Raw genomic sequence first — 16,079 nt, forward strand, 5'->3', positions numbered from 1 at the left:
TCTAAAATAAAAACAGATGCAAGAAGTTATCGAAAATTATATAATAATATGTCTATTTCAATTCCTTTTTTTGTTAAATTATGTTTATTTTAAAGAAACTAATTAATTAACGGCTAATGTGAAAACCGACTTTATAAGTTTAGTATGATATTGCCATAAGTCACAACTCACACTTCACCGTATCTATCTATCTACACAACCGGAACACCAAGTTTTGAAGTTAACTATTTTGACATTATTATGAGTTTTGTAAATGTAAAGTTCGCGCGTTTTTGTCCCTGCCTTGTTATTATTATTTTTATTTCTCAATTTGTTATCTTAGTTGTATAAAGCTATAATTGAAATCGATTAATTATATGTAGAGTTTAGAGTAAAAGTATTAATAGTAAAATGAGTGACGAGGACGTAACAGTTATGGAAGTAGACGAAATGGACCCAAAACCTAGCAAGCCACCAGGGCCGAGCAAATCGACTTCCAATTTACCGTGGATAGAGAAATATCGACCACAGAAATTTACCGACATCGTAGGCAACGAGGATACCGTATCGAGGTTGTCGGTTTTTGCGCGCACCGGCAATGCTCCAAATATTATTATCGCTGGTCCGCCTGGAGTCGGCAAAACAACTACAATTCTTTGTTTGGCGCGAGCACTCCTCGGCTCTTCTTTCAAAGACGCCGTGCTTGAGCTTAATGCGTCCAACGACCGTGGAATTGATGTTGTGCGTAACAAGATAAAAATGTTTGCCCAGCAGAAGGTTAGTATACACTGTACAAACTTATTAAAAGTTAAATTAATTATGTCTAAAATTCTTCTTCTTAATGTCCCTCACTAAGAAGTTATCATGTTCTAAAACGTTAAAATAAGCAATTCAGTGCATTGATACACCTTTCTATAATTTACTTGTTTCATGTGATTAGGTTACACTGCCAGCCGGTAGGCACAAGATAGTGATTCTAGATGAAGCAGACAGTATGACTGATGGAGCTCAGCAGGCCTTACGGCGGACTATGGAACTTTACTCGAGCACGACACGATTTGCTCTTGCTGCCAATAACAGTGAGAAAATCATAGAGCCAATACAGTCTCGATGTGCTGTGCTGCGGTACACCAAGCTCACGGATGCCCAGATTATGGCTAAGGTACATGTCTTTTTTTATTTAAAAAAATTTTTCAGCTTGAGTAAGTCCTTAAAAATAATTTGTTATGTAATATAATTATTTATTGTATTACAATTCAACAAACTAACACAGGCGTTGTGCTTTTTTTATTTGTACATACTATTAATACTAGAAACAAGAATAAACTTGTTGCTCAAAGTACCAAAGCAAAAAGGGTTAGTAAGTTTTTTGTATGTTAATGATTATGTTTTTACATCAGGTTGTTAGAAAATGTAAAAAATATTAAATTTAAAATAATTGTTAAAGAGTGTTTTTTGCATAGAGCATATTGATGTCACTAATGACTTCTTAGGTGATTTAGATGATCACCTCCAGGCTGTTTTAAATAACAAAAATATATCTTATTGTTATTGTAGTTAGTGCTGGTTCTTTTGAGGTCTTAATAAGTATGAATTTCCAAACTGATGGTAGATTTTTGATGATCAATAAGCAAGAGTAACAAGTTTCTTAAGCAATATTTATTATATACAAAAACCAGCAACCTGCTCCGGCTTCACATGGGTATAATACTGATACTAAATATTCTACAGAATTTGTTTATTTGCAACATTACATTAGACTCTTCTAAAATTCTCAGTGTTTCTTATATTGTCCAAGTATTATATACAAAAACCATCCTTTCAAATCACTATGTATTAAAAAAACTGCATTAAATCCATTGTGTAATTTTAAAGATTTAAGATGGATAGACTTTTTTATACTATGTAATGATCTGGAATGTTTTATTATTTATTTGTAATATATTTATGGATTTCAAAGATCAGTATTCACAACAAATGTCAGACTATAAATTAATATTAAAATTGTAATAATTATACTTTGCACTTGATTTGCTCAATTGAAATTAGTTTTCCAGGTGATAGAGGTGTGCGAAAAGGAGCAGCTGTCGTACACGGAGGAGGGCGTGAACGCGGTCGTGTTCACCGCGCAGGGCGACCTGCGCGCCGCCCTCAACAACCTGCAGGCCACGGCGCAGGGCTTCGCGCACGTCAGCCCCGACCACGTGTTCAAGGTGTGCGACGAGCCGCATCCCATGCTCGTGCGCGCCATGCTCGAGGCCTGCGTCCGGCAGGACATTCACGAGGCCTACAAGGTGCGCCCGCAGATCACGTCACGTATTATCCGAATGAGTTGAAGCGACGACACCCGTGTCCGGCCGCAGGTGATCGCCAAGCTGTGCAAGCTGGGCTACGCGGCCGAGGACATCGTGAGCAACGTGTTCCGCGTGTGCAAGACGCTGGACGCCGACGAGGAGCTGCGCCTTGGCCTCGTGCGCGAGGTGGGCCGCACGCACCTGCGCGTGGCCGACGGGCTGGCCTCGCCGCTGCAGCTGGCGGCGCTGCTGGCGCGCATGTGCCGCGTGGCCGCGCGCGCGCCCGCCGACTGGTAGCCGCCTGGTAGTCGCCTGTGGCCGACCGGTAGCCGCCTGTGGCCGACCGGTAGCCGCGCGCGCGCCCGCCAGCCGACTGCTCGCCGAGCGCCAGACAGTTTCTCAATATTCGGATATTTTGTTCACTCAAGCTATTTGTTATCAGCTCGGAGACGAAAAATTGACAACATTTTATTTCACATCAAATACTTAAAAATATTTTATTTTGAATTATCAGACTGTACATTTTTTGCAACAGTTTTTATAAATTATTAGTAGTATAATAGTTTTATTTAAATTAATATAACAATGAGCCAAAAACTGTGTATAAATCATTATTTTTGTACTTCGTAGATTATTGTAAAGGTATAGAAAAAAAACAAGTTTGTAAAAAAATATATGTATTGTTAAAAATAATGATATAAAATGATATAAAATTAAAGATACATTACTGATAAATCTTATCAAATACGAAAATTTGTAACACGGCATATTTTATATGCCTGATCGAGTACAGCGAAGGGCGAGCAGGGGCGTGAGGACGCGGCAGGAGCGAGTCACCGCGCGGCGGCGATCAGCTTGTTGTGCTCGCCCATCAGACTCTGCGCAGAGAGGAGCGCGGGTTACGGCGTCAGTGCAGCACGTGCTGCTGCAGCACGGGCACGCTCGCGATCATCTTCTGGTGCTCGCCGCTCAGCGCCTGCGCGCACACGCACCCTCAGATACGCTTACGTTAGCTCCCCGAGCGACCCGTACCCGTGTGAGCACCCAGCGCATGCACCGACGGCCATTGTCAACCTCATTTGCGATTTGAGGTAGTAACGGCTTTTTCGTTATTACCTCAAAGCGATTCTTTGCGACACTAAATGGCTATCTATTTGTTAAGTAAGCTCTCGTTCTCGAGTAGTTAGTACACGTAGGGGCGTGCGGCTCACCTTGAAGTACTTGACGGTCTTGACGCGCAGCTCGAGCGTGGCGTCCTCGTCGCACACGAACAGCGCCTGCGCGTGCTGCTGGAAGGCGGACACGGTCCACATGTGGTTCACGCCCTCCTCCACCGCCTTGGCCAGCGCCAGCGCCTTGTGCACGCCCGTTATCAGGATCATCACCTGCGGAGCCCCAAGCGCTGTGTTATGTCGCGATATCCGGACGCCGCTACCGGATCATCATATCCGACTCCTTTATTCTTTTGTAACCTATTAAGAACATATTACTAAAGTTTTCAGAGATCGACGACTACCAAGTAAATTAAAGTCAATTGGCAATTTAGTTGCTAAGATTAGTGGCTGAGATGGCGCACCTCCTTGGCGTCCATGACGGTGCCGACGCCGACGGTGAGCGCCTGCCGCGGAACCTTGGAGATGTCGTTGCCGAAAAAGCGCTTGTTGGCCTCCAGGGTGTCGTAGGCGAGAGTCTTGACGCGCGTGCGCGACACCAGCGACGAGCCCGGCTCGTTGAACGCGATGTGGCCGTCGGGCCCGATACCTGCGCACACCCAGCCGCTCAGTGAGGCCGGCGAGCCTCGGCCCGCGAGGCGGCGCCACACAAACCTCCGATGAAGAGCCGCACTCCGCCGGCCTCCGCGATGAGCTCCTCGAAGCGCTTGCACTCGGCGACGAGGTTGGGCGCGTTGCCGTCCAGCACGTGCGCGTGCGCCGGGTCGATGTCGATGTGCTTGAAGAACTCGTTCCACATGTAGTAGTGGTAGGACTCGGGGTGGTCGCGCGGCAGGCCTGCAGCGACACACTCGGTGACTAGGGTTCGTCTACTCGACATCGGAGTAGCGTACAGTCGGAGCGACACTGACCGACATACTCGTCCATGTTGAATGTGGTGACGTATTTGAAGGAGATGCGGCCCTCCTTGTAGAAGTCGATGAGGCGGCGGTACATGCCGAGCGGCGTGCCGCCGGTGGGCAGGCCCAGCACGAAGCGGCGGTCCGGGCCCGGCGCGAACTCCGTGATGCGCTGCAGCACGAAGCGCGCCGCCCAGTCCGCCACCACCGACGCGTCCTCCAGGATTATGAGACGCATGCTCGCTGCCCTGCAACTGCTCGCGTTAGCAAACTCGCTCGTGGGGGCTGTGTACTGATTTGAATGATCGTTAAAATAAATTCTCTTCCTATTCCCGATGTGTAAAATCTAAAGATTCACAATTTAACTGTTCTTGCTTGTGACCGAATTTGTATATACAATGCCGAATTCGACGTAGCACCGCTGCCGGACCCTAGCAACTGTCAGCCCAAACTATTTTAAAATATGAAGTTTCATTACAGAATTATTAATAAATCGCCACCCTGGGCACAAGCGTCGAGTGTCCCGTGTGTAAATACAGCCCGAAGGATATAGGACGTAAAACGAACAGGCGTGGGAAACTAAGATCTCCAAGCCTTTCATATATGTATTTATAATTATTGTACACAGTAAATTAAATGAGATAACATTTTTCATAGTTATTTTTACCGCAAACAATAACAAAACTACGGTGATAAGGTGTCGATGTCCTAATTATCGATAAAAGCGTCGACCACACACTCGACCTGATATAAGAGCTCAATAAACTCATATAATTGCTCCTACTATGCTAAAAGAGATAAGGTTCAACGTCTTGTCATATCTTTTATTTATACTTTCGAATGAATTCTAAAATATTTTAAATAAAGGTAGGTGTAAGCCATAACAGACGTGAAACATTTTTATACAAACCATTGTAAGTTAACTTATACTTTCAAGAAATGTACAAGTTACAACTGAATATCTGCTAACAAAATGACAATCTCTTTTGTCCTAAGAAATAAAATGTATACATGATTATTGCTTTTTGTGGCTTCTCTATTTCTGTAATTCAATTATTGTTTATTATTTTAATATATATTAAGCTTCAAAGAATTTAATTTTGACCATCTATGTTTATTATAATTTGGAATTAACATTAGGTAATAAATCTTGAATTTAATTTTTTAACATTAATATACATACATACATTTCAAAATCGAAAAATTAAGAACAGGTACTTAGGTCTCGAAAATAAAATTGAATAAGAACATTTTAAAAGTCATTAACCTTTTGGAGTTCACTAACCTTCAAAAATCCTTTATGCCCTGTATAGAAGTTTCGTCTTGTCGTAATTTATTAACTTTGTATAACACACCCGCTACGCTTATACTCGCGTCCAACTGACAAAACACTACGCTAACTAGTAACTAATAATTACTTGGCACAGAGTTATGACAACAAGTGATAAGCACCCAACTAACTTTTACAAATTATACTTTTGTAAAGTTGGCAAACCGTTCTACATTAACAATAAAACGAAGACATTGAATGGCGTTTGAGTCGATGACTATTCGGCATTCGGTGCTGAAGTTTAAACATAACGCGATTGGTTGTTGTAATATTATCAGTTTATCAAACTCCTGTCGTATTGGTGTACGGTAACCTTTTCTTTTGTTTTTCTGTTTTATTGTCGATGTGTCAAGGGTGACATTCAGTTGACGTTGCAAAATGTTGTTGCCATTCAATTATTGGCGGTGACACTTTATATGATTTACTCGATTTTAAATTTTCGAGCCCAGTTCTTCGAATTGCTATTTATTTTGATTCGAGAAGAATTATATGTAGTAACATTATTAGTGACTTGCATTGCATTCGATTTTAAATATCTTAGGACTTCATATATATTGTTTGTTAAAAATATTGCAACAAAAAATAAAACGCAATTCAGATAAATGATATTTATTTTCTAAGGTAATAGTAATAATTATGAGAATATCTAAAATATGAAACAACGTAGAGCCTAGTCTAGCAACATACCGGCCAACATCAACAATGTAATTCTAACGGAGTTTTACTCACTTTGAATTGCATATTAATGCTAAAAAGATATTAATCAAATTAAGAGAGCATCATGAAAATTAAAAATTTAAGAAAAATATTGTTATAAGTAAAATGACCATTTTAAGTATATTTATATATAGTCAAATTATACTACCATACAATCTTCACCGATAATAATTACAAAGTAATAAATAAAGTATCGGTATTTAGTTACATAAACAGAAGACTTTTTATCTTAGCCCATTTTCAAGAGATGGCAGTATTTAAAGATATTCAGATTTTTATACATAGTTATTTTCATTCAAATTGTCATAAGCTTATCAAGACATTTTTTCTCAAAATAATAGTTCCATTAGATAACTCAGTCTTTGATGGCGCAAACTAAAATAAACGCATATACCATATGTTCCTAAAATAAAACTTAATAATAGTGTGATTTGTGCATTTTATATTATAACATAATGTACAACGTTATCGCACGTTACAAGTAATCTAATATGTCGTCGCGTTAGCTCATCAATATGTACGCGAAACTCGAGGCACCCGTCGGCTCCGACAATTTATGAATGCCTGTAAAATTGCAGATTTTTACCTCCTAGGTATACGCCAAGAAGGTTATGAAATGTACATTACGATGACACATTATGTATTTCATTCGAAACTTACTGGTTTAGGTGTGATATACAATTAAAATAAAACAATTGTATCGCTATTAAGAAATGAGCCCGGAGAAACCTTCCAGCATGAAAAATGACAAAGTAACAGGGCTTTTTTATCACAGTTAAAAAACATATAACAATATATGTATACAAGTTTAACGAGTAATGCTTAAGCGGAGAACTGATTCTAAAATGATGGGTGATACCGAGGCAGTATTACGTGTTCTAGTAGCACTAGTAGTTCTATAATGTAATCTGCAGTGTGGTATTGATCTGCACTGTATGAGATAGCAGTCGATTGTATACCTTCAAAATAACAAAACGAAATAATTGATACTATTTGTCATAGAAAGGTCCTTTAAATACGAATAATATATTAATAACCTATAATCTTTTTCATGTGATTTCAGAGGAACTTCTACATTATAAGAAATGTATAGAAAATATTAAGAATATCTACGGCGAATACTTAACAGCATCTCATCTCGACCCCCGTCCAGTATCACTACGAACATTCCGTATTCTCATCGTTCGCAGTGTAATAATAATTAGCCACTTTCAAATATTTACATGTGGCATTTTATTTCGTACAACTGGCCATGTGAACAACTTTAAACACATCGAAAACAGGTGCACCCGAGTTCGAAATAAAACTTTAACTTTTTGAAGATTCTAGATAAACTGGACTGTTTAGTTCCAAACGCGTTCAGTCGGGCCCTCGCCGCCGGCGCGTCAGTCGCAGCGCGCGCGCTTGGCGGGCGGCGCGCCCTCGCCGCTCCAGCTCGTGTAGTCGGGCAGCCACTTCAGCAGCTGCGCGTCGAAGAACTCCTCCAGCTTCTTTGCGTCCTTGTTGATTTGGGAATCCGGCTGCGTCATCAAATAATTGTTAAATAATATATCATGCGACGAAGCGATATGCAAAGTTCCGAGCGTACCGGGTTATATCTATAGGCGTTGCGGAAGAGGAGCCGCACGTCGGCGACGAACTGCGAGATGTGCGTGTAGCGCCCCTCCGCGCTCGGCTGGAGCTTCAACCGGATCATGTCCAGACACATGGGCCGCTGAATCTGAACCGTGACGATGGAAACTTAGTTCGCCGAGGCCGAGGCGGTGAGGCGCAACGAAGATGGCGACTGCGTTACCTTGGTGTGGTAGTGCCGGTTGTGCGACGGCACGGGCTCGCGGAAGGGCAGCGACTGCTCGTACTGGCAGTACAGCTCCAGCGTGATCCGCTCCGCGATGCGCCGCACGCGCCCCGCCAGCTCGCCCGCCTCGCTGTCCTCGCCCGCCTCGCCCTCCGGCTCCTCCGCGAAGTTCACGCACAGGAGGCACTGCCACGACTCAGTCTCCCTGCGGGGTAGGACGCCCGCGTCACGTCTCGGTACACAGACATAAGACTCGCCGACGACCGAAGTCGGTCACTCACTCGGGCAACTTCTCGATGGTGGGTATGTGGCAGTACTGATGGAAGACCTTGGGGCACTTGTCGCAGCACATGAGCTCCCCGCCGTCCATGCACACGGCGCACCAGTCCTCGTTGGGGTCGCCGGCGGCGCGGCCCGGCGCGTCCGTGGACGAGTGCACGGCGGCCGGAGACGCGTCCCCGCCGCTCTGCTCCGCCACCACCTGCCGGCCAGGCGCAGGGCTCGTCTACGGCGGCCACGCGTGTCCACGTGACCCGCCTAGACCTCATACCTGCACACCGTTGGAGTCGAGCTTCGCTATGGTGGCCATGAGATCCTGCACCGACTCCGCGCACACCTTATCCAGCTCCGACGCACACCCGGCACTCACGCCCTGATAACGCGCAATCGATTTGAATCAATAATATAATGTCGAAATGCATTCCATGAAAATTCAGTCGGACCGTCGGACATATTTAAAAAATATTAGCGAGACGTACGTTGAGGCTGGGGCTGGGCGTCTTCGGGTTGGTGGAGGTGACGGCGGAGGAGGTGCGCGCGCGGCCCAGCGTGATCTTGTAGTCGGCGCCGCCCAGCGCCGCGCCCGCCGCCGCGCCCGCGCCCGCGCCCGCGCCCGCCTCCAGCGCGCCTGCGACACACGAGCCGTCAGCTGGCGTCGCCCGCGCCGCGCGCGCCCGCCCGCCGCCGCTCACCACCGCTCACCGTTGGGCAGCGCGTGCTGCGGGATGTGCCACTTGGCGGACGGCGCCGGCGCGTGCGCGTGCGCGAGCGGCGCGGGCGACGGCGTGCGCGGCCCGCCGCTGCGCCGCCCGCTCGCCGCGCCGCCGCCCGCCGCGTACGCGCCGTTGCCGTAGGCGCCCATCACTGCGGGAGAGACCAGCTCTTACTGTATTGTTATACCGGAGACGCAGCTAGTTTACTTATCAAACGGACAGAAGCTAACTTTGGTGGTAGGCGTGCTGTGCGTGCTGTACGTGCTGTGCGTGCTGTGCGTGCTGGGGGGGCGGCGCGGGGTGCGCGGGGGGCCGGCCGCGCGCGCCGGACGAGTTCAGAAGCCCACGGAGATTCATCTCGTTCATGCCTGAGTAGAGATATCGATATTACTTTATACAACGTAATAGCCTTATAATCGCACTAAAAGAATGTCTTTCATGTACTTTTTTTATCTTATATGTGCAATATAATTCTTTTACAGGTGAATGGACTTGATCACGTATTCTACTGAAAAACTGCAATACTTGGTAGTGGTGTGTTTCGCACAAGTAAGGCCTACTTATTTTCAATTAAAAATAAATGGATTGCGGACTGTTCGAGGCCTTCCATAGACTCAGCGGGGCATGGAGATATAACATCCATTTACCGTGCAAGTGATGCGGATGCGTGGTGGACGTGACGTGCGGGTGCCGCAGCGGCGTGTGCGGGCGCGAGCGCTGCAGTGCCATGTATCCGCCAACCCCCGCCATCCCCGGTACGCCCACGCCCACTCCGCCCAGCATGGCGCCCGACGAAACGCCGCCCACGCCCACACCAGGGCCCGTCGCTCCCGTCACCGCTTGCACGTACGACTGCGCGAGGCAAAAGAAAAAAATGTAACAAATGAATGCAAGCACAGCTTCGTGCACGCTGCCCCACGGAACGTACCTTATACCTCGCCAACGTCTTTAGACATGAAAAGAACATTCGTGATTGAGCGAGTTTCAAACGAAACGGTGCTACGTTAACATCGATTACTCGTACGAATCTATCCACCTACACTTATAGCATACGTGACTTTTGAAATATATACAACTCGATCGACGCATGCAGTATCAAAGTTTCGCAGCGACCTGGTGCATGGCGACCTGCTGCAGCGCCACCACGGCCGAGTGCGGCGGCGCGCCGCCCGCGTGGAACGCGCCCGCCGGCCCCGGGCTGCCCGCCGCGCCGCCGCCGCCGCCGCCGCCGCCGCCAGCGCCACCGCCGCCCCCGCCGCCGCTGTCCACTTTGCCGTCCACCACGATCGCACCAATGTTCGACAACACTATGACGAGATAATTCAGTTACAAGTGCGAGTGAGTCACTCCCATTATTTACGTTATTTTGTCATATGCGGCTCACCTCGCACGAGGTCGGGCAGCTTGTCGAGCGCGAGCGAGATGCGCACGGGGATCTCGGGGTTGGGGATGTCGGCGCGCCGGCTCTTGATGCGCTGCAGATGCGCGCACACGGCGCGCTTGCTGTGCAGCACCGCCGTGTCGCTGCCCTGCAACACGCCACGCGCCGTTAGCGCCGCGCCCCGCGCCCCGCCCCCCGCCCCCCCGCGCCCGCGCACGCACCTGCTCCAGCGCCGTGTTGACGAAGTCGACGCAGTGGTCGGTGATGGCGGCCAGCTGCTCGAGCGCGTCCTTCTTCTCGCTGAGCGTGCGCTGCTTGGCGTCGCACACCTCGTTGAGCCGCAGCACGAGCTGCTTGCCGCGCGTGTTGATGGCGTTGGTCAGCCTGCGACCACACGCGTGTTACGTCTCACCCGGCCCGGTGCTCGCGTACGGACCGGGTAGGGGCCTAGGCTCTCGCTGTTTTGATTGGTTAACATTTCCTTTTTTTGTCAAGTAAAATTATTTCCCTAATTTTTTTTGCGAGGTATAAATTGTGGAGATACGCCTTACAATTGACTACACTTAGTGTAAACTTATTGGAGCCACGTAAAATGTAAGCTGAGGTACCGACTTGACGACGGTCTGCGTGATCTCGTGCACGAGCGCCTTCTTCTTGTCGGCGATGAGCGCCTGGCGGTCGCGGATGACCTTCATGGCGGAGCCCAGCAGCACCCGCTTGTAGCTGACCTCGGACAGCAGCGCCGCGATGCCGCCGCGCGCCTGCAACGGTCGGGAGTGAGTGCCGGGCGCGTGCCGGGCGAGCGCGCGGGGGGGGGGCGAGCCGGTACCTGGGCCGCCATCTCGGTGCTGAACTGGTACTTGTGGTCGCGGTGGTGCTGCAGCTGGCAGTCGCGGCACGTCAGCCGGTCGCACGTCTCGCAGAACAGGGCGAGCCGCTCCTGGAACGCGTATTTTTCAATATCACAAGTGTTTTGTTGATAATTCTGCTATATGATTAACTACAAACAGTTCTTGATTAATATATCTTCATTTGTAATGCAACAATATTTCACTAAACTACTTAGATCCACTTTAATTTCACTTCCAAAGTAACGAAAACAGTTTTGTCGACATTCAAGGCGCCATTTTTCGATGACGAACATTTAAAATAGAGGCCTCAACTAAGGATGTTCGCTAAACGAATGTAGACGAATGAATTTATACAGATAAAAAATATATTATTTTAGTTTTAAGATTCATTATAGATATTTTTTTAATATATATTTATTTAATTGGTTGTAATATATAACATGAATTATTTATTAGAAACGTAAAAGGTTACCTAACGATAGATAAAAAAGTTATTTTAAAAGGTTATTACATAAAAATAATATTTTTACCAAAAATGTTAAAAGAATTATTTTACTTAAAAATAATCTCTTATCTCGAAATGTAGATCAGTTTTGGGCATAGCATTTTATAGTTTTGAAAATAATACAATGGTAAGAAAGACATTCGTCTCTCATCTTTCGTATCATGTGCACGGATGCATATTCGGAATTCTCTGAAGTTTTTTATTACGACCTGACTTTGTTTAAACGGAAAATTACTTTTAAAATCAAACAAAATATATCGTTCTTTAGCATTCATTACCCATTCATTCAATTATTTTCACCTCACTAGTCGAAAGCAAATGACATATCAATTCAAGGTCAAAGTTGTTTATTTACCTTTTCTCCTCTTCCCATTGAAATAGACTATAGTTTGCATTATCTTTAGGGATTTAAATTGCAGAGAATTGCAAAGTCAACAAGGCATTTAGAAGTATTATGATTTATGATATAAGAGTGGGGGCCCACCTGCGGGTGGTCGCGGCAGTACATGTCGTGCGCGGCGCGGCCGCCCTGCGCCGCCTGCAGCTCCGACACGGCCTCCTCCTTCGACTTGATCGTGTGATCCTTCGTGATTTTCAGTCTGAAATGTGACATCCATCATCGTTTCTTTCATTTTCATTAAATAATAATAATAATAATCTTTATTGGCTGAATAAATTACACCACTACAGACACATAATGTATAGTTCTTAAAACAGAACAAAACGACACTTATTCTATGTAATACAAAACAAAAATGAAAAACAAAAGAGAAAAAAATAACTTGCAAAGAAATGGTAGTAGATATGTACAAGTGCACAGCAGTGCAACTCAACCAAAAGGAGACCACTCAGTATACGTAGAAACATGGTAGCTTCTACACTGATTTTCTAAATCAGTTTTTTCACTTGTTGTTCAATTACCCAGTGCATTTGACACACTTAAACAAACATTTTTTTTTATTGAATAATAATTTTAAATTACAATACTCATAGTGCAAAAATTTATTAAGAAAAAAATTTATTAACCTCTGGTGCGCGTGCACGCAATTGTCGCATATGAACTCTCCGCAATCGACGCAGTAGCTGGTCGCCGGCTCCGTGTCCTCGCAGCTGTTGCATTGCTGCTCCCCGCTCATGGAGCCTGCCGATTATGAGAACAGATATGGTTGAAATGGCAGAGAAATTGACCGAAATAACAGGAACACGATTAAGATTACCATTGGCACCGGTCTGCTCCAGGGCAGTTTTCTCTATAACAAATCTCTGGTCGATCATATTGCTCGGCTGACAATGGAGGCGACACGCCGAACACAGTATAGTCACGCGACCGGCGCCTGAAAATAAACGACGAATGAGCGGTTACAGTCTGAACAGCCTTCAACGACTAAATCGCCTGGAACAGTCGTTATGATACCTAAGAAGTCCCTGCTACCGGCGAGCTTCTCGTCTATTTTGGCCTTTATGCAGGGCTCGCAGGCAGAGTGGAGACACTCCATGAGCTTGGGGGTGCCGTCCGCCTGCGACAGCGGCAGCTGGCAGAACACGCAGCGCATGGCGAGGAAGGACGTGCGCGCCGTGGGCGACGCCAGCGAGTCTGCGCCCTCGCCCTCCGCCTTGCCGCCCGCGCCGCCCGCGCCCTCCGCGCTCTCCGCCGCCGCCTCCGCGCTCGGCCCGCTCGCCTGCAGACCACCGGCGTGAGCGTGGCTGGATTGACTCTTGTCATTCCATTTTAATATAAATAAATATTACATAACACATGTACAGGCAAATGGGCCATCTGGTAAAAAGTGTTCATCGCCAAGCAGGAGTTGATGAGAAATTAATTTGTAACATTGTCAATGTGCCATAAATCTTAAGTGCTAAGATGTAATGGTATTTCTGCCTGTAGTTAAAACAACTCAAAGAGTTATACTTGTTCATTATCTGACCGAAGCCAGTAATCATTAATCTACTATTATCACAACTCTTTGGTTTCATGAAAGATATACAACCTACCAGTAAAGAACGAGATTTTGAAATTAAAAGTATGTAGATTACTATATACTATATATTCAAACATCTACATTAGTAGCTGTTTGGATAATAGAGCGAAATAAAAGTAATAATCAGGTCCAATATCAATATGGATAATAATTAATTAAGGGCCAAACTTGATTCACCTTCAACATTTGGCTGAAATTTGGTTCAAATGCTTAACATTTATCACTATCAAGTAAAATAAATATCTACTTGCAGTATTTTGACCCAGAATAATGGACCATAACTTTAAAATAAAACTGACATTTATATACCCAAATTTATTTATGTAGGAAAAGTCAACATTAACTTACAATGTGGCTGTATCCAAACAACTTTCATCATTGCTTCCATACTACCAGTTGTTAGCACTACAATATCTAGTAAGTTATTAATATTTTACAAATAACCCCATTATTATATAATATATAGAGGATAATTTAATTGTTATCATTTTAAGTAATGTTTACTTCACATAATTTTGCTCTCAAGAAATCATGGTGATATTGAAAACAACTTTGCTCGAATTTAAATTTTCATAGAATGTTTTGGCAGAATTTCATATTCGATTCAATCTACAGTTAGCATCTCTAAAGACCAGTGTATCACGGTGTGTAAATCAAATATGTTAATTGTTTTGTACATTGGTTTGCCATCAACAAAAATCCTTTACGGAGACCATAATCAAGTCAAGTCTACAATTTGAGTTATAGTTAAGAATTTCTAAATAGCAGCCCAGACACAGATAGCAGTGACATACTTATCCTCAGATAGCAACATATTGGACTACGAACTGATTGCACTTTGAGTTCGAGGGTGAAAAGTGCATACACAATTAAGCACAATGCAGTCTCCGAGATTGGCCAATGAACAGGAAATTCAATGAAAAAATGGAAGGACACACTTGTTTAAATTAATAACAAACCACTAATATTTAATTAACATTCTATACATATATGCCTTTAAGGAAATTTGTAAATTCCACATATGATGTTAGATGTTGGTCACTAGAGTTAGTTTCTGAATTAAATTCAATGGTGCTTGACTAGCTTGATTATTGCTTGGCAAGTATTGGTTAAGATTAAAATACTCCAAACAATGGGTCATCTAAAATTCTTTTTAGTCGATAATTATTCGTGTACAAAATGAATAAATAATAACACGATAGAACATTTGAAAAAGAATAGTTACCTGAATTGTTTATTTAAAAAAAAATAAAAACTCATACATTTGGACGAGTGGCCGTGCCCTCGGTGAGTTCGTCAGGTGTCTCCTCCTTGATCGTCACGCCAAGAAAAGGGCCCAGGTCCATCAGGGCACGTTCAATTTCTTCTCCACATTCGGCTCCCGCAGAAAAACTTGCGTTCTCCATTTTCAATAATGCTTTATACACTTAATATCACATAGCCTGCTAAAGTCTCATTTTCACAAAGAAAAAGTTAATCCAGAACTTTCACTTACAACTAAACCTCGACGCTGGCGTACGTCAACATCACTAATTGAGCACTTATTGCGAGATGAGGCTACTCCAAAAAGATTTATATTAACTATATTCAAACCTCCTCCAGCTGTTATGATTTAAACTGTAAAGACGCTAAATACGTTTGAGTTTTTCACATTTTGAATTTTACTTTCACGATAAATTCTGTAGTTTTATCTACTAAAACTATTTTAAGTTCACAAATGTGCGTCCTTTCAGCTTCAGAACTTTACATTGGTTACAAGCAATAGACAAAATAGAACTTAATGTCATAGTTGTAGTATGGATTTGCCATTACATTTTATTTCTATACCATAAATTTATTTGTAGTGCAAATGATATTAAAATGTAGGTACGATATCTAATCTAAATAAAAGTAGTTCTTCTTAATATAATATTTTTTTATTATAGAATCGGGCATGTAACATATTATTCACACAAATAATTATTAAATAAATCTGAAATTAAATTACTATCCACAGTCGCTACGACTAATTAAAATTTAAATATTATATATAAAATATTTAAAACAAAATAGTTTACACGTTTCATTTATCTTAAAAATAATGAATATAGTATTTAATTATTCGAATTATTTGAATGAAACAAATTCTGCTAGCATTCTTGCTAGCATTCCACGTGGTCGAGATCCATACGGTTAGTAT

General features: G+C 44.0%; 3 protein-coding genes across 6 annotated transcripts; 1 reads left to right on the forward strand and 2 right to left on the reverse strand.

The window, feature by feature from the left end:
- Window positions 1–27: 27 nt before the first annotated feature.
- Window positions 28–2,600, forward strand: LOC124537951 (replication factor C subunit 2). The gene is made up of 4 exons (XM_047114941.1): window positions 28–756; window positions 920–1,141; window positions 2,037–2,273; window positions 2,343–2,600. The coding sequence occupies exons 1-4, from the start codon at window positions 391–393 to the stop codon at window positions 2,568–2,570; spliced, it is 1,053 nt and encodes a 350-aa protein (XP_046970897.1). The 5' UTR covers window positions 28–390; the 3' UTR covers window positions 2,571–2,600.
- Window positions 2,601–2,961: 361 nt separating this feature from the next.
- Window positions 2,962–6,027, reverse strand: LOC124537952 (glucosamine-6-phosphate isomerase). 4 transcript variants are annotated; one of them, XM_047114945.1, is made up of 6 exons: window positions 5,630–6,024; window positions 4,357–4,592; window positions 4,100–4,282; window positions 3,850–4,034; window positions 3,485–3,658; window positions 2,962–3,151 (listed from the first exon to the last, which is right to left on the reverse strand). In XM_047114945.1, exons 2-6 carry the CDS (start codon window positions 4,580–4,582, stop codon window positions 3,107–3,109), a joined length of 813 nt encoding a protein of 270 aa, XP_046970901.1. In that variant the 5' UTR covers window positions 4,583–4,592; window positions 5,630–6,024; the 3' UTR covers window positions 2,962–3,106. The 4 variants fall into 4 exon arrangements, with proteins under 4 accessions (XP_046970901.1, XP_046970898.1, XP_046970899.1 ...); XM_047114942.1 differs by having other exon boundaries at window positions 3,008–3,249; XM_047114943.1 differs by having other exon boundaries at window positions 3,043–3,249; window positions 4,357–4,598; window positions 5,630–6,027.
- Window positions 6,028–6,267: 240 nt separating this feature from the next.
- Window positions 6,268–15,665, reverse strand: LOC124537950 (E3 ubiquitin-protein ligase TRIM33). Its single transcript, XM_047114940.1, has 20 exons — window positions 15,163–15,665; window positions 13,333–13,597; window positions 13,136–13,252; window positions 12,945–13,059; window positions 12,403–12,517; window positions 11,392–11,502; window positions 11,175–11,323; window positions 10,784–10,946; window positions 10,566–10,710; window positions 10,295–10,488; window positions 10,110–10,127; window positions 9,829–10,033; window positions 9,412–9,549; window positions 9,171–9,332; window positions 8,948–9,096; window positions 8,740–8,841; window positions 8,471–8,670; window positions 8,187–8,394; window positions 7,980–8,111; window positions 6,268–7,911 (listed from the first exon to the last, which is right to left on the reverse strand). Exons 1-20 carry the CDS (start codon window positions 15,304–15,306, stop codon window positions 7,777–7,779), a joined length of 2,967 nt encoding a protein of 988 aa, XP_046970896.1. The 5' UTR covers window positions 15,307–15,665; the 3' UTR covers window positions 6,268–7,776.
- Between the last annotated feature and the right edge of the window lie 414 nt (window positions 15,666–16,079).

This window comes from Vanessa cardui, chromosome 19, assembly GCF_905220365.1.
Source record: "Vanessa cardui chromosome 19, ilVanCard2.1, whole genome shotgun sequence".
Taxonomy (NCBI): Eukaryota; Metazoa; Arthropoda; class Insecta; order Lepidoptera; family Nymphalidae; genus Vanessa; species Vanessa cardui.